The following is an 18,679-nucleotide window of genomic DNA, read 5'->3' on the forward strand; positions in this document are numbered from 1 at the left end:
CTAACAACAAAAGGTCAGAGCTGCTGCTGCTGAAGTGTCATCACTCACTTTCTGTCATATCACTGTTACGTTTTAGGGACAAACTGCTAATAATTAAAGCCATGATACAGCGAAATGACTTTATCGTCACATTAGAAACAATAACTGATGAAATACAGAGATACAGAGTTTTTGTGCTTATATTTGACATGGAAACGTCTTTAAATGAACTCTACTGTCTCATGATGACACTGTGTCATCATCACGTGTCCTATGACACTGAGCTGCAGGTGCTTGAATACTCTGAACACAGCAGGAAACGTCCTCTTTTCCCACTTTAGTAACTTAAGTTAAATAAAAGCTGAATTACTGCACCTTATATTGTGTTTATTATGCACTAAGATAAATAATAGCAGTGTTTATGAGGCAAAAGCTACAGACGAGACAACTAAATAGGCTATAATATAGCCTTTAGCCTTTAGTTGGAATATGTAAAATCACAAAAAGTGACTTCGTGTTGATTTGCACTTCAAAGTGAAGCATTAAGTCTGGTTTAACTGAAATTGAATTAAATAAGTAAACCAGTTTGATGACTTTGGTTTTCAAAGTGAATATGCAAATATATCTTAAAGTTGCATTATGTAATAAATGATAAAATCCTCCTAATATGTCACAGAGACTCAGGAATAATGTTCATATAACAAACTGAACTCACCAACAACAACAGTACAGACTAAATATTTGCATTAACAAAATATTTTGCAGACTGCAAATCATGTTTATGTTTTGAAATCATGTTTTGGCGTCATGTGGCGCCACCTACCGCCGTCTACCAATCATTGCAGTCAGTAGAGTCTCAGCTGCCGAGCAACCACGGGTTGCCAGTTACAGTACGTCTAAGCTACAATGGCGGAGAAAACCGAACCTAAAAGACCTCTGTATTTTGAATTTGAACGTAGTAACTGTTTTTGGCCACATTCTTACATATGTAACCTTTTAAGATATTTCGGTATATTAAATGTGTTTGGGTTGTTCTTAGTTTAAGAGTAAAAGAGCTGAATGAATCCAGTAAGTAAAATACCACTGAAGTACATCATTACCACATTGACCTGGACATATAAACACATGTAGTTAAGCTGTAATGAATATTTAAATGTCGCATGTTTTACTAAATTGACCAGAAAATACAGCATCTTTTTTTCCACAATGATGAGGATTTTATTCTTCTGTCCTGAGTTTTATCTGCGTGTTTCACAACAGTGATCACTTATTACATCCCACTCATGACTGATCGCCCTGAACCACAACCCACTGACAGCACTGACTTCATCCCCGTGTTCTGTTACACTTCCAGGAAACGCCAACGGTCACACACACAATCTGCCATGAAATCCTTTTTCTTTTTTCTTTTTTTGTTAATTGTTGGCGTTGTTACCCGGGCGACAGTTGAGGTTGATTTGTGCTTCCTGATCAACTGTCTCCCACTTCCTCCCCCAGCAGCCTCGCTGTAACAGCTGCCTCTGAAGCTCCACTTTAACTTTATTGATTTTTAAAGCCATTTCACTAACACACATCGTCATGTGCAGCTGGGGGGGGGGGGGGGGTGGGGTTCTAAAGCTCAAGGCAAATTAAATTCAATACTTTTTTTAAAATAGCTTTTCATATATACATTTAAGACCAATTTCACAATAAAGGTAACACCTGTATGTCACCAGGAACCTCCAGAGACGAGTTTCTGTGGGAATACATTGCCTTGATTCCCACCAAGTTTGAAACACTTCCTGTACTAAACACATTATACCTCATTGGGTTGAATTGAAACCAATTTTTGTTGAATTAAAGGTGCATTATGTAATAAATGATAAAATCCTCCTAATATGTCACAGAGACTCAGGAATAATGTTCATATAACAAACTGAACTCACCAACAACAACAGTACAGACTAAATATTTGCATTAAAAAAAATTTTTTGCAGACTGCAAATCATGTTTATGTTCTGAAATCATGTTTTGGCGTCATGTGGCGCCACCTACCGCCGTCTACCAATCATTGCAGTCAGTACAGTCTCAGCTGCCGAGCAACCACGGGTTGAAACAGTTAGGTCAGAAAACCAAACCTAAAAGACCTCTGTATTTTGAATTTGAATGTAGTAACTGTTTTTGGCCACATTCTTACATATGGCGCCTTTAAAACTTGCACGTGCCGTACGGCATTGGTTCTCAAACTTTTTTATACCAAGTACCACCTGAGAAAATACTGTTATTTATATACTGAAATACTAAAATGTTCAGTTAATGTCTGCAATGGGAACAGGAACAAGCGATTCAATTTTGGGCGTGATCTGTAGACGATATCACTATATTTATCACTATTTTGTGTGGGGTTGCGCTGCCTTGGCGGAGGTCTGCGCTCTCCGAGTGCTTTTCTAAGTCCCAGTATCATTTTACTCCCTCATCATCGTCCTCTTCAGGCACTCGTATGATGAAATTGGGAATTTAACTCCGACTTCATACCCTGGTATATACATGAGAACGTACCACAGTGGCCGTACGGGATAACGTCATTAGCTAAGCTAGCTAACACGCAGCTGTTTTATTTTCTGTATGAAAGGCATTCAATAATTCAACAAAATACATATATATATTTTTATTTTTTTTAAATGTTAACAATTATTTTGAGATTTTCAATAACGATGTTAGAAAAAATCTGACATTTTAATACCAATTAAGGCCTCATTTTTTAATGAATGAATTCAATGCCTTGAAGACTTTTTTCGTAATTTCGACATGTTCATTTATCATGCTTGGATGCATTTGCAACAGCAGGTATTACTTTTTTTCCCCCTGAGAAAAATTGGTTGAGGTATAACCAGACTGAATGATTTTCTAACAATAAGTCATGATTTAGAACTGCTCTTCCTTCCTACTTGGTAAATGTTTGATGAGAAATGTCATTGGATCAATCAGTGAAAGTGATTCATTTGCACAACTTTGAACTCGTATCATATCTGTTCCCCAGCCAAGAAGTGAGTGAGGATGGGTAAAGGAGTACCAGAGTGGGGGGATCTGTAGCGGAAGTCCTCCTTGGTGAGCAGCAGCAGAGCTTTGCCGTTCATCTGGAATGAGCCGCTGGTGATCGGCCTCAGGGCAAACTCCTTCTCGGACCATCGCAGCCACTGGGCCACGTCCTCCCTGCTCCAGAACACTGGCTGCAAACCTGCAGATTTGGAAGAAGAGGATGAAAGAAGGTGAGACCACAGTTTGATGAATATGCAACATATCGAAAGAAGAAGAAAAACAGCAGGAGGAGAAAGATGAGCTCAGTGAGTGGGAAAGAAAAAACAGTATGTCAGGGGGGGATGGGGAGAGGAAGGAAGAGAGAGGGGAAGACAGGAAGGGGGGAGGGGAAGGGGAGGGAGGGAGGAAGGAAGGAGGCAGTAAAAAGGATATTGAGGAAGTGAGGATAAAAGCCAAAAGAAGGGTGTGATTATGGCAACGGTGGAGGAGATGGAGGAGGAGAGGAGGCAGACTCTGAAAGGGAGAGGAGGTGAGAATAAATGATTAGAAGATGATAGGTTAACGGGGAGAATACAGAATAAATCACAAGGATGACAGAGGAGTGAGGGGGGGGGGGATATAAGAGAAGACACATCTGATCTGAACACATTAGAGGAGACAGTGTGTAAATGTATGAGGACGGAGGGGAAAATACAGACTTTTTACCATTTAGTGTCAACATTGCAAGAAAAGAACAAAAGTTCTGCAGCATCGAAACATTTTAATAGAATCTTGCTAAAGGTAACAATTCCCCAACGAAAAATACAAGATAAACGTTCATTTCCTTTTGCATGATCTGACCATAGTGACAAACTCCACGAGATTTTCAGTTTCATTCATTTACTTTCTCTTTATCTTTTGTGTAATTGAGGCACAGATTGACGTTGCAGCTGAGATGCCAAAAACAAATTCATGACAATGATATAATTATTCAGTTTGGACACAAACTAATTCACCGATTTAGAAAGCAATATTACACGTAGAGCTAGTTTGAACTGAGCAGCAACTGAATACAGCCTGAGCTAATGTGTTCGTGCAGTTGGTCGACATCAAATTCTTTTCAAGGACTTTCCAGGACCAATTCCTCAAGTTCAAGGACAGAATGTGCTGACGCAGCTTAAGAAGTGATTGTCCTTACGATCTTGGTCAAGTTTTGTCATTTTCTTTGGGTTAGGGCTCTCTCCTGCTTAACATTACTCACTCGTTGTTCTGCACTGAATCTCACGTCCACAGCAGAGAGCGTAGAGTGTGCACAACAACGCTAGTAATTGATTGTTAGCTTCCTTAAGCTTTGCCAACTGGCCACATCAAAGCTTCAATAGCCTCTTTTCCACCACTTTTCTCATTTACCCGCAATTTCCACCAAAACGACCCGGGGTAAAACATTCCATCAGCCCCAAACTTACACATACACACCACTAGGGACTTTTCAGATGACCAGGAACTCTAGAGAAGAACGCTGATTGGTGCAGCTTCAGTGTTGCTAATTTGTCGCTATATTTAGCGAGTATTCAGACCCGTCGAGAGAGTCTTTCAAAAAAGCAGCTTGCAACTTTTTTCCCGGCGTAATTAGAGACTTTTTGGAGACGCGTGAAAGCACATCGGTTAAAACCATTTTGAAGCTCGGTTTACACAAACTCAAGAACTTTGAGGAAACGCAAACCACACAGATTACCTGGAATTCTTTTACGCAGGTAAACAAGTTCCTGGTAACAAAAGTTCCTGGAAATGTTGGTGGAAAATGGGCTTATGGCTTATTTGTACTTTTATAGCATTGCACACAACAAAATGAGTCAAACCATTATTTAGCTCTGTGAACACGGACACTGCTGCCGCCTCATCATCATCATCATCATCATCATCATCATCATCATCATATCACATAGCCACTGATTTGCAGTATGAGTCAGACTCGCCCACTCTCTTTTTCTGTCTCCTTTTCTCACACAAACGGTCAGAAAGACAGATCTTCAACAGACTAAAGCTGTGATCCCAACATCCATGACACCATCGCAGAGACTCAGCGCTTACATCTCACTTATCGGCCAGACTCAAACACTTCCCCTGGGAGTCGGACAGCTGTTATCTGTGGCCGCCAATGTCACTGTCACACAAGTAATAGGAACCTAGTGCTCACTTTCACCCCCTCAACCGTCAAACAGAGGAAGTTTTCACAGAGAACAATCAATATAAAATGAAACCCTGTCTAGATTGTCAGCTTCCCATTTCTTCCCTTTTCCTACCAGTCTTAAGCCCAATTTATACTCCTGCGTAAAGTGCTCTGCGTAGCTACGCAGAGTCCTCTGCGTCGACGCAGAACCTGTCGAAGAGCCTCTGCGTCGTCTCCGGGTGCACGGAATATTTTTTAAGTGTCCGTCACTCCGTCAAGGGACTACGGAGACGGCAAGAGCTGCGATTGGTCCTCAGGACAGGCCGAGCTAAGCTGCTCTGTGCCGGCTCTCAGTGCGCTCCGGGCGTCCTGACAGAGGTGGAGCTGATCCCCGCCGATAACGCCGCTGCCAAACTATAAATACGTCATATCTATATACACACAGCACATGTTTAGACTCTAAATGGCCAATTTCTCGCCTCAAGTTATCTTAAAACTGCGTTCCGTCACACAGAAAAGTGAGAAACGGCCACTGTTTCAACAACAACAGTCTTTCTCTCTCTTTCTTTCTCGGGCGCCATTGCTCACTGTAGCCAGAAGCACAACAACCTTGCGCAGCGACCCCTACTGATCGGGCGGGAAATTGCAGCGAGTGTCCGTCACCACGACGCAGAAGTATAAATGCTCGAGGCGTCTCCGTGGTGACGCAGACGGATAACGCATACGCAGTCGGAGAAGTATAATGTGGCCTTTATTTTTATTCAGCCAGTGGCACAAGCTCCAGCGATAAGCCTCGGGAAAGCCTGGGTTATCTGAAGCGCAGCTTCCAGCTCGTCAAACCAACAGCTTGTCAACAGACATTCTGATAAAGTGTCAGGGGAAGGAGGGGGGGGGATACAGGTGTTTCACAACCACAGGAACTAATGGGGGTAGATAAGGCCCTGTGTGTCTTCATATTTACTTCCTGAATGGATTATGGACCCACCAGAGGGTTGTGGGGCGATAGGCGGGGTTCACACTGGACAGTTGGCCAGTCCATCACTCTCACACCTACGGTCAATTCAGAGTGACCAATTCACCTAATCCCCATATCGCATGTTTTTGGACTGTGGGAGGAAGACGGAGAACCCGGAGAAAACCCACGCACACACGGGGAGAACATGCAAACACTGGAACCCAGGAACCCGGGTCTTCTTGCTGCAAAGACTAGAGTGCTAACCCTACACCAATCGTGGGCCCGATAGTTTTACTAATTTTTGGAAATTTGCTTCGGTAAAATAGGTAAATATTGCTACAAATATAAATGACTTCATGTTCAAATCTAACTGATGAACGTCACTGGAAAAGATCCAGAATGCAGTGGGAAACGATATTGAGTCAATCTGCCATCTGCACTGTACGCATCAGCTGCATGTTTGTCTTTGGTGGCAGACTTGTGAGAGCAGTGAGGCCGGGGTCACGAGGTCACGGCTGCGGTATGCTCTCTCCAGGGCCGGAGAGCAACGCTGCTCTGCCAAAAGCCCTCAGAGGTTCCGGTCTGCCGGCCTCAGCCATCTGCACAGAGCCCAGAGGAGGAGGAGGAGGAGGAGGAGGAGGAGGAGGAGGAAGAAGGGGGCCCAAACAAACGTGTCCCACAACGCACTTTGGCAGGAAGCAATCCAGCGTGGGCTTCATTTCAGCAACAGGAAACTTCCTGCACTAAGGTCAGAGAGGGTGACGCGGCAAAGGTTTATTAACAGACAAGCGGCGAGAGAGACGGGAGGAAAGGAAGAGTGGAAACAGAGAAGGAAAGAGTGATGAGAGCAGAGTGTGAGAGAAAGAGAGAAAGAGAGAAAAGTCCAGATAAAATGTCAGGAACAAGAGGAAATAAACAGTGGCACGAAAGGGAAGGAAAAGCAAACATGGAGGAAACTGATACACAGTCGCTCTTTGGATGATGTTGACACAGTGTGGGAATATATTCACTCCATGTGTCTCTATGGGATTATTTTGAATGGAAGAATTCTCCTGCTGTCACGTTAATTTATCCACAATCTTGTTCAAGTTCAAAATATACAGTCTAGAAGTACAGCAGATGTTCTGCCGTGTGTGCGTGGGTTTTCTCCAGGTTCTCCCGTTTCCTCCCACAGTCCTAAAACATGCAGTCAATGCAGGATCAGGTCAATTGGACAATCTAGGTTGGATGGTTGTTTGTCTTTATATGACCCTGTGATGGACTGGTGATCTGTGCAGGGTGAAGCTTCGCCTTTAGCCCCAGGTCAGCTGAGATTAGCAAAGCACCACCTCATGTGGAGGGTAAAGCGGTAGAAGATGTATGGTCCAGTAGAGGGTGTAGCTTAGCATTTGAATTATCCTCCTGAGTAAAGCTGCAACTAACCATTATTTTCCTAATCGATGAATCTGTCGGTTATTTTCTCGATGAATCGTTTGGTCCATAAAATGTAAAAAAAAATCGTTGATCAGTGTTTGTCAAAGCTGGAAATCATGATGTTCTTGAATGTCTTGTTTTGTCCACAAACCAAAATGATTCAGTTTTAATGATTTCTTTGTTTATGTGGAGCAAAGAAACCAAGAAAATATTCACATTCAAGAAGCTAAAACGATCAGGACGATCATGAAAAAAGCTTCAAACCGATTATCGATTATCAAAATAGTTGGCGATTAATTTGGTAATCGATTGATAATCGATTCATCGATTAATCGTTTCAGCTCTAGTTTCAGGTTCTACACCATTGATGAGTGTTGAACATGGAGACTAATCACCATTGGCTTAAAGTTGGCATTGTAATTTCTCTCATTGTAATTTCTCTCATTGTAATTTCTCTTCACATACTCGTTAACTTGCTCATCTTTTGAGCTGCTCAGTTCAAGATTGGTAACTCTCCATCATGCAGCGGTCACAGATTAACAGATTAGCTGCTTAGCATGATGGCACTTGGGTATTTGGCGCCACCTATTGTTTGCGAATTTACAGATAATGTAAAAGTCTAGACCCTTAATATAAAACAACCCCATTTTTTCACATGTATTTCAAAGGAAATAATACTGTCTTATAGAGATGAATCGATTATTAATTGATGACTAAATTAATCGCCAACTGTTTTGATAATCAATGAATCAGTTTGAAGCTTTTTTCATGATTAAAACCAGATTTCTGATTGTTTTAGCTTCTTAAATGTGAATATTTAGACTTTCTAGACCATCATCATTTCCAGCTTTGACAACGTTTTTTAACATTTTATGAACCAAACGATTAATCGAGAAAATAATCGACAGATTAATCGATTACGAAAATAATCATTAGTTGCTGCTCTACTGTCTTAGTTTCTGTTGTTCCTAGTCGTCTGTTGCCTATTTTCAGGACTAAAACCAGAATCACGCTCAAGTTCTACGAGCTTAATTATCTCATAATTCATGTCCAGCCGGGACAAACCTTTTGTTGTGTAGCCACAACAACATGCTTCACTCAACTTCAGGTAAACAGAAAATTGACAGCATTGGAATAACACATTCACACACTTCCTCCAGCTGATAGATTATTCCTATCTGGTTGTTTTACGTCAGTGAATCTGTTTGCTGCAGGTTACAGGACGAAAATCAATTTCACTGTTCATTGTCATTAGTCTCTGCCTTTGTTGGTTGCATCTCAGGTTCGTGGCATAGCGGTGTGTGTGTGTGTGTTTGGAGAATGTGTGTGTGTGTGTGTGTGTGTGTGTGTGTGTGTGTGTTTGCGTTGAATAAAAGCCTGCAGTGTGACAGCAGCAGCAGCAGCAGGATCCCGAGCCCTTTACCAAACCGTGGGCTCCTAATCCTCTCTGATGACACATCATTTTCACTCTGTGGTTTCTCAGGCCTCCGCTCACACTCACTAACAGCGCACCAAGTTACCACGGCAACTCATAAGTGCTTGGGATGAATGAAGGGAAGAGGAGGATGAGATCACTCGTATCTGATTTCCTTGTTGCGGTACAGAAGTCCACAACTTCCCCTCTCAGCCAGACAAGTTAATAAGGTCCGACCTGATGAGGAGGTTTAAGATCTCACCGTCTGTCTCGCTGCTGCTTATGTTTCTCTAACCCAACACAAAATGTCTGATGAAAACTGGGCTGACAAAAAGGCTTCCACTAATAACACAAAATAAAAGCTCCATAGTTTTTATAACGGGCAGAATTCCGTGATCCAACTGATCGTTCTTTTGCCGACTTATCCCAGGGTTCTTTGCACGACAATAACAAAATTAGCAGCGCGGTAGGTATGCTAGCCTCTAAATTAAAAGGAGACATATGATGCAAAATCAACTTTTTAACCATTTTAATCCTTATATTAGAGACTCTGGAGGTCCTATTAGTCGGCAAAGTGTGAAAAAAGATGACTCAGTCATGACCAAACCAAAACGACAATTTAAACAAAACGAAAATGAAATAAAAACTACAATGAACAAAGCAAAACTAACATCATAGTTTTTCCAAAACTTCATTCTGGAATACAGACCATTTGAGGTTTTACTTTTGATTTACCTGCATGTGTTAAAGGTTAAAGAATGAAGGATTTGATCATCACACATTCTTTCATCCTTTTCAGCGTCTACAAGTCGAGGCTCTCCCTGAAAAACTAAGACTCAGACTAAATAAAAACTAAACTGAAACGAGTCAATTCCTCAAAATAAAAACTACTAAATCATTTGTTGAATGAACCAAAACTAAACTAAACTAAACTTGATTTGAACGCAGCACATTTATATGAAGGGTCTATGACAGAGTGTGTGACAGAGACTGTGTTTAAACAGCTAATACTGTCTTTATTTCCTGAGGGAGAATGTTGCATGCTGGGCCTCTCTGTAAACAGTGAAATATTAGTTTCATATATATATATATGTATCAGTGAATAAATCAGTCGTTGAAATGTTTAAATATAGTAGAGTAGATCTCTCGTCATCGCTCGTGGAAACCATGGTTGATTCAATTTGTTCAGTTTTTCCGCTGCGTCATCTTTTTTTACTTTCCTCTCTGCTGGAACAAAACGATATACCTGTTACGTATATTCTGATTCATACCAGGATCTGAAAGTCTGAGTTTGAACAACAAGACAGAAAGAATGTCCAAGATCAGCCGACGATAGAACTGAACAAACCAAACAGTCAAAGCTGGGACTTTGCTCGGTCATTTATTTAGTCAATGTTTGCCTTTTCTCTCAAAGCAGAAGTTGGCGGATATTAGTGTTGTTATCTCAACAGAGAAAAGGTTGTTTTCTTTCTTCCTGCAGACAGAAGGGGGGGAGGAAGGAAGGAAGGAAAGAGGAAGGAGGGGAAGGAGAAGGAGAAGGAGAAGGAGGGGCCGGGTATGAGAGCAACCCGTGTCGCAACACACACACACAATATATCACTGTGTATCTCACTGCACATCGATTCCCTGTCAGGTGGGTGTGGTGGGGGAAAATCCACCTACTACACACACACACACACACACACATGCTTCCTCCTGCAGCATGTGTGTACCTGTCCCCGTCCACCAAAACTGGACTTCATCCAGTCAAAACAAACACTCAACAGATCACTCACTCTGAACTTTTTACGGCCAGGAAGCAGCACGACCTGTTTTTGATGGCTTGTTGTTGAGCGGAGCAGCGAGTTGGCTCTTGTAGCTTTAGTTCCTGAATCCGTGCATTTAACTGACACTTTTACCTTTTGTTCTGGGGCCAGGTTTTTTTTTTCTTCTGTGAACGCGGCAGTTTCAAAGAAACTTGATAACTCTATCAAAAGGCCCTGCTTGTTCAAACACACACACACAATAACCCAGTGCTACACTTAATTTAATTAAATGTAGCACTTCATGCAACTGTCCCACACGACTCATTTGTATTATCACAGATTGTCGACTTGCAAAAAAGCGAAGTGAAACGTATTAAGTTATCAACTTCCTCATGTTTGCACATTGCATTTCCCAGAATTCTCTGTCAACAACAACAAATATGCGTCCAGCTGCACGACGTCGTCTAATGAGAGTTTCTGGTGTCTGTGAACAGAAACTATGTAACATTAGTCAAATGCTGAATCTGGAAATGGGTTCTGTCAAGCAATACTATCAGACCTGACTGGGGGTTTGGGTTTATAGGCAGACGCTTTATTGTTATTATTATTTTATTGTTATTATTCATGTTTTCGCCCAGAGTTTGTTTGTTTGTTAGTTAGCAACGTAACTCGAAAAGTCACTGATGGATTTGGATGACATTCAGGAAATGTCCGTAATGCTATCACGATTACAAGACTCGCTGTCTGTCTGTCCACAGCGTTTTCCCTCCAAAATGATTAGGTCAAAATATTAGTTTTATATGCTTTTCTAGCTTGCGCAGTGTTGCTGTTGCCTAAAAAGACGTCAATCATGTGGGAATGTCGCCCGGTGACACGAGATCTAAAAGAGCGGTGTGGAGCTAATAGACGTTTTATCTTATTTAAAAGTTCCACCCTGCAGCTTTAAGTTTAAATAAATCACTACAACTCTACGAAAGAGCCAGCTGAAGGCTTGTGGTTACACAGCGACAAGATTAAGATGATTTTTCCTTTGCGTATGTGATAAAACTAGAGCTGCAACTAATGATTATTTTCGTAATCGATTAATCTGTCAGTTATTTTCTCGATTAATCGATGAATCGGTTGGTTCATAAAATGTCATAAAATGTTAAAAAACGTCGATCAGTGTTTGTCAAACCTGGAAATGATGATTTTCTCTAAAGTCTTTGTTTTGTCCACAAACCAAAATGATTCAGTTTTAATGATTTCTTTGTTTATGTGGAGCAAAGAAACCAAGAAAATATTCACATTTAAGAAGCTAAAACAATCAGAAATCTTGTTTTAATCATGAAAAAAAGCTTCAAACTGATTATTGATTATCAAAATAGTTGCAGATTAATTTAGTAATCGATTAATAATCGATTCATCGATTAATTGTTTCGGCTCTAGATGAAACTCTCCTCTGCAGACATTGGCAGCAGAGTAGAGTAAAGACAAGACGATCACATTTGATCTCTAGTGGACTCTATACTGAGCGTCAGGAAACATCACTTCTTCTTTTCATTATTCCCAGCATGTCACTCATATTCCTGTGAAGCAGGAAAGAAGATTGCTTTGTCTGAATATTTCTTTAGATTACATGTGCTTTGGTGACTTCTGCGAGCGAAGCCTGAAACGGACGCATCATGACGCGATGAAGTCAAACGTGTGCGTTTGTTGTGTCGCGGTGTGTGTGTGTGTGTGTGTGTGTGTGTGTGTGTGTGTGTGTGTGTGTGTGTGTGTGTGTGTGTGTGTGTGTGTGTCGAGTGTGACATTGCGGCTACAGCAAAGTGTGTCGTGAACAGGAAGAGAGAGAAGGGCGATGTGCTGAACCCCATCGCTGCCATGATGTGACAACAGTTTCCCTTTCAGAGGAGAAAAGAGATCCAGTTAAAACACACACATGCACACACACGCACAGACACACACACGCACGCACGCACACACAACAACAACAACATTTATTCAGGAAGCTCTGTCTGCCCACTCAGGAAATTCCTGAGGACAAGAGCTGCTTCCAGGGGCAGGAAATTTCCCCTCAAAAAGACCATACACACACACACACACACACACACACACACACACACACACACACACACACACACACACACACACACACACACACACACACACACACACACACACACACACACACACACACACACACACACACACACACACACACACACACACACACACACACACACACACTAAAATGGAGGACATAATACACCACAAAGGCAGAGAGAGTTTAGAAGAACCTTGTGGGAGTTTGCTGTCATTTACAGAAACACACAGTACTGTACACATACACACACACACACACACACACAGCTGTTGTGCATGGTAACACACACACATATTTAGTCATATGCTCATACAGTATACACCTACACTACCTCTGGCAAGTCTTATACAAAGACACAAGATTCACCCACCCACTCACACAAGCATGCACACACACCGCAAACCCAGCTGTGAGCGCACACACACACACACACACACACACACTGTGCACATGCACAGAACAAACCAACCACTCTTGTTTCCATGGACATAGATTTATTTATTTTTCAAATCTCCTCCTGAATCCACACTTTTTGTGTTATTCACTCACATTCATTGTAAAACACCTTCTGTTTTTGGACTCTTTTCTCACCGACTGATGCCTCATTGTTGCGTCATGTTTGGACTATTTTGGCTGCGTCTCAACGCCAGTGAATTCAAACCCAAAGACAAACGCAGCTCTTCACTTCACATCTGAGTCCAGAGTTCACAAAAGAACCCTAAAGGCCACATTATACTTCTCCGACTGCGTAACCACGGAGACCCAGCCTTTGTACTTCTCTGTCGTGGTGACGGATACGCGCTGCAATTTCCCGCCCGATCAGTAGGGGTCGCTATGCAAGGTTGTTGTGCTTTTGGCTACAGTGAGAGAGAAAGACTGTTGTTGTTGAAACAGTGGTCGTTTCTCACTTTTCTGTGTCACTGAACGCAGTTTTAAGATCATTTGAGGCAAGAAATTAGCCATTTAGAGTCTAAACATGTGCTGCGACGTTGTCGGCGGTGATCAGCTCCGCCTCTGTGGACGGCACAGAGTAGCGTTATCTCAGCCTGTTCTGAGGACCAATCACAGCCCTCGCCATCTCCGTTGTCCTTTGACGGAGTGACGGACACTTAAGAAATATTTCGTGCAGCCGGAGACGACGTAGAGGGGTCTGCGTTACCTACGTAGAGCACTTTACGCAGGAGTACACATTGGCTTAACAGAACGTTAAGAACTCATCGTCTCCAAATGCTACTTTTTTTGTGTTTTTTGAACAATTAGTAGATGATGTTACTTGATGTCCGACTAACTCGTCAACTATTCTCATCATAAATTTGCGAGTTCTCCAAGTTTTCAGTGTTTGATGGTTTCTTTGCTCCATATAACAAAGATATTAGTCAAATGGAATCACTTTGGTTCGTGGAACAAAACGAGACTATTGAGATCATCACAATCTAGACTTTTGTGACCAAACAAGTACTCGATTAATGGAGCGATTAATCAATTATTAAAATAACCGTTAGTTACAGCCCTTGTTTTCATCTTTCTCCTCCACTCATCTGTTCACTTTCCTTCTTCTCAGTTTTTAAAAAGACAAAAACGGTCCTTTTTGACCATCAGGTGTCTAAAATGACCGACATCATGCATGTTGTACAATGCTACAGCCAGAAGACGGATCATTTAGCTACTTTTTTACATTAGAAATCCTCAAACTGGTTTGTTTTTTTTGCATGAAACCCAGAAGGATATGTTGTCTTTATGTGGTTGGATGAGCCCAACATCTTCCTGGAGTCTTGTTGTCAGCATGACGTAACCAGGCAACCAACAAGATTCCAGGAAGTGGCTAAAATAAACAAGATCAATGACCTTTAGAGGTGCTGATAGGTGCATTTCTGTACCGAGACCCATTCATCCCCAGGTTTATTTCCTGCCCTCGCATTTTCAATCCTGCAAATTAGATGCTGCATCTGTATTAGTTGTGATTTAAACATCACTTTACGATGCAAATTTCATTCCCCCCCCAAATAAATCACTCTATTTACATTGTGCTGCAAGGTTAGCATGAAGACCCTGCTAACCACTGTACCTTTAAAGGTCCAGTATGTAAGAATTAGTGAAATCTGGTGGAGAGACTGCAACAAACAAGGATGTGATTCAACAAGTATTTTGAGTTGTTTCGTCAAATTGCTGAGGTTGTCATGGACACAGATGTTTATTTACTGTGTAAAACTTTACACCATGGTTATGTAAGACAACAAGTATTAGTATTACAAAGTGAGCTTCCACCTCAGAACTGAAAACGCACCTAAGAAACCTAAACCTGGTACCTAAGAAATCTCAAATGGCACAAACTGTGCCAACACAGAGAACGCCAAGACATCTCTTTACTAAAACCTCTGTAATTTTACTCTGCTTCACTTCAGCACAGCTCATGTCCACATGTTGTTACATGACCTCCATGTGTTTTTAAGCTCCTACTGCATATTTTAAAGGTGATATTTGCTTAAAAATGCAATATTTTTTTAGGCGAGAGAAAAAAATCCTTCAGTTATGCTGTGTTCCATGTACATTTACTCTGACACAGTGGCATCTACAGTGAAACTTACACCTCTGGTGGAATCTCACAAGTGTTATCTGTAGTTTGATACCAAGATAATCCACATAGAGCTTGAGATTTACTCTATTTAGTTTGGGCATGTCATTTTAGAGCAGGGACTCTAGATGGTGAATGATTTCTTTGTTATTTGGAGCAAAGAAACCAGGAAATATTCACAAAGTGAACAAAGTAGTAGAAAACTGATGTGTGCAGTGTGTTTAAAAGGGTTAAAGTCGAGTATGGCAGCATTCTTTAGTGTGAGGAGAAGGCTGCAACTCTCCCCGATCTAATCCACTTCCTCCTCAGGAAATGGAGAAGGCGGATTTCTGCCCACACTGCAATTTCCTCCCTCATTCTTTTTCTTTCTGTCTCCCCCCTTCCCCCCTTCCCCCCCTCATTCCTCCTCCTCCACCTCCCTTTTCTCTCCCCCCCCCCTCCCTCCTCAGGACAAACCTCCCTCTGAGTGTGTGGGGGTTAGTGGACGGTTTGTGTGTTTAGATAGGCAGCAGCAGGAGAAAGCACAGAGGTGTTTAGGACTGTGTGACTGCAGTGACAAAGACATGCCGCTGTCTGTCTGTCTGTAAACTAAACAGTGAATTAGGGGGAAAAGGCCATTTCTCCCTCCTGACCTGCACATGTGTGAGAGCCACGACTTGTGTTTGAAATGTGACTGAGACAAAGCAGGACTTCCACATGTCTGCGGATGTGAGCTGACCCATCGGTTTACACTCGACAGGAAACTCAAAGCGGACCTGCTCAACGTTCTTCCTTTTTCTGCAACAATGCAAAAGGGGAAGTGGGCCGAGGGAGTTTCCTGTGCGACTCATCCAGCCTCAGCCTCAGCCTCAGCCTCAGCCTCTGCAGACTCACACTCCCACTACAAACACCAGCCCTGAACTTGACACTCGCCAGAAAAAACAAAAGCCCGAAAAAAGAAAATCTGGTTAAATATTGACAGACACACAGAACGAAGCAGCTCAGGTTTTTACTCTTTGAACATGGAGCCTATCTCTTGGCACGGCTCCAGCCCCACCTGCTTTGTGATTGGCTAAACAACAACAACAGTGAACCAATGCAACCAAACCAAAGAGGCGACACGTGCCTTCATTTTGGACACTTCATCAAAACATGTCATTCTTCACCAACTCATTTAGAGACTCTCTTATTTCACAGATAGGGTCGAGGTTCATTTGTGATGCTGTTGGTTTCCCTTGGCGACAACTACTGACTCAGTGCAGACGATGAACGGACGATCGATAGTTCTGAACAAAAACATGACTTCAAATGATTTGTTCAAGGGTCACATGAGAAACTGCAGTGAATCTGTGGCCGACTGCTCGTCTGATCTCGTCCTTTCTGCTGTTTATAGCAGTTTCACATTAGCTTCCTTCTCTTTTTTTACTCTATTAACGCTGATCTGATTGTACGGAATTATTCTGTGGACACTTTTACAACTGCTGGACAACACTAGAGGTTCAGTACAGCACAGGGTATGGCTGCAGTATCGGCTTCAGCGACCTTTAAGTCTGTTGGTCATCCTCATTCTTTATCTTACCTACCGAGTTTATTATTATGGTGCTAACCACTGCTCCTCAAGATCCGACTTATTTAAGACATTGAGAAACATCTGAGACCAAACTTGACTTTATTTGCATTAGACTCTTGACTTAATCCTCACTTTTTATTTTTATCATCTCCAGCACTTGTGTGTTCTCGGCTGCATATCACTGTCCCTGACTGCTGTGTAACTAACTGCTGGTTATTCCTGTGCAGTCGGTCAGTTCTGGTCCAGTGGAGGTGTTACGTAGGGTTAGGTGTCTGACCCTGGATCTGCTTCAACACCTGTGGCATCATCGCTGAGCCATGCAGTGATGATGGTGTGTGTGTGTGTCCAAAATTCGGATATTCTGGCACAAACACATGCGAGTTCACAATATACAACCGAGAAGCTCATCAGACTGTCTGAAGTAATTAGTGCATGGACCAGCAGGGGGCGCTCTGAGCACAGCATGGTCTTGGATGCATTTTAGCTCATTTTCACACCTAACAGTCTGCTAGACGCGGTTCAACTGGGGCCTTGCAACATCCAGCCGGTCAGACTGCTTTCACACTGCACTTTAGTGAAACAAACCTTTTGAATAACTAATAAAATTCCCCTCCTCGCCTGAGGCGGCGCTGCATCAAGAATTACTCAAGGAGAAGACAAGACAAACGTCTTCTGCTACTTCTGTTTCCGCCACAATAGAGCAAAACATGGAGCTGCTTCAAATCCTGTCGGTCTTGGGCTCAGCTATCGTTTTGGTTGCATTTTCCCACAATGCCCTGCGTTGTAGTCTGCTTCCTGCATTTGGTTCACTTGACGTGAACAGAGACCGATGTTTTTAGGTGGACCACAGTTCTCTTCTTTGGTGTCTTCATCACCTGACCCAAACAAACTGAGTAAATTAACTAGGGTTGGATTAAGAAAGGCTGGTGTGAATATTCCCTTAAATTACTTCTTGGACCACACAGATGTAGAGTTTTGTGTTTTGCTGTGAAAACAAACAAGCTAATCACTTCTGAACAGACCATCACAACACCAGAGCATCTGCAGAGCAGCGTGTTGAAGTATTTCCTGAAGTTCTCACCTGTTTGGCCGTTAGCTCCACTGGAGTGAGGTAACCTCACGTGATAACAAACGCCACAGAGAATCTGAATATCTTTGTAGGAACAGCACGTCCAGTTTGTAAACGTTTAAACCTGATTTTTGGGCAAAGTGAGCGTCCAGCTGTCATACACCGCCATCACGGACGTAACCCCGCCCATACGACTTAATTGACAGGTGGTTTATGGGACGATGAGAGCAGATAAAAATCTGATTTCCCAGATCACTCAAACATTTACAGTGCAAGCTACTAAAAAGACAGACAGAAAAATCAATCTGCGCTGTCGAAATGACCAAGGAATCAATGTCTGTAGGAGTCACTGCTCTTCTCTGTGTTAGTGTGTCTGTGTGTGTTAGTGTGTGTGTGTGTGTGTGTGTGTGTGTGACTCACGCAGGTGTGCAGGCAGCCTGGCAGGCTCGTCCTCCATTCGGCTGGCTGGCCTCGCGGCGGGAGCATGGACGGGGGAGGAAGTGGAGTTTGGCAGCGGGTTCGCGGAAGGACTGAAAGAGCTCCTCTCCTGCTATGAATAGACACAGAGACACAAAGCACGGCTCACAAAGCTTTCAACGGCGAAACACCGGCCCTGAACCCAAACAGCCCCGCGCCGCCTCGCCTCGCCTCACCTCGCCGTGCACCCGCAGCATCACCCGGCCTCCTCCGCGCTCACGCCTGACACGCCGTGGAAACACAGTCTCCACAG

At 42.6% G+C, this 18,679-nt stretch overlaps 1 protein-coding gene across 1 annotated transcript in view; it reads right to left on the reverse strand.

The window, feature by feature from the left end:
- The window catches only part of etv6 (ETS variant transcription factor 6), a 31,503-nt gene that overhangs the window by 7,253 nt on the left and 5,571 nt on the right, over positions 1-18,679 (reverse strand). Inside the window, exons 2-3 of the mRNA XM_083903199.1 lie at positions 18,370-18,499; positions 3,032-3,196 (exon numbers count right to left, since the gene is read on the reverse strand). Coding sequence (XP_083759325.1) covers positions 3,032-3,196; positions 18,370-18,499 — 295 coding nt within the window. The remainder of the gene's footprint in view (positions 1-3,031; positions 3,197-18,369; positions 18,500-18,679) is intronic.

The sequence above is a fragment of the Microchirus variegatus genome (assembly GCF_963457635.1).
Source record: "Microchirus variegatus genome assembly, chromosome: 16".
NCBI lineage: Eukaryota > Metazoa > Chordata > Actinopteri > Pleuronectiformes > Soleidae > Microchirus > Microchirus variegatus.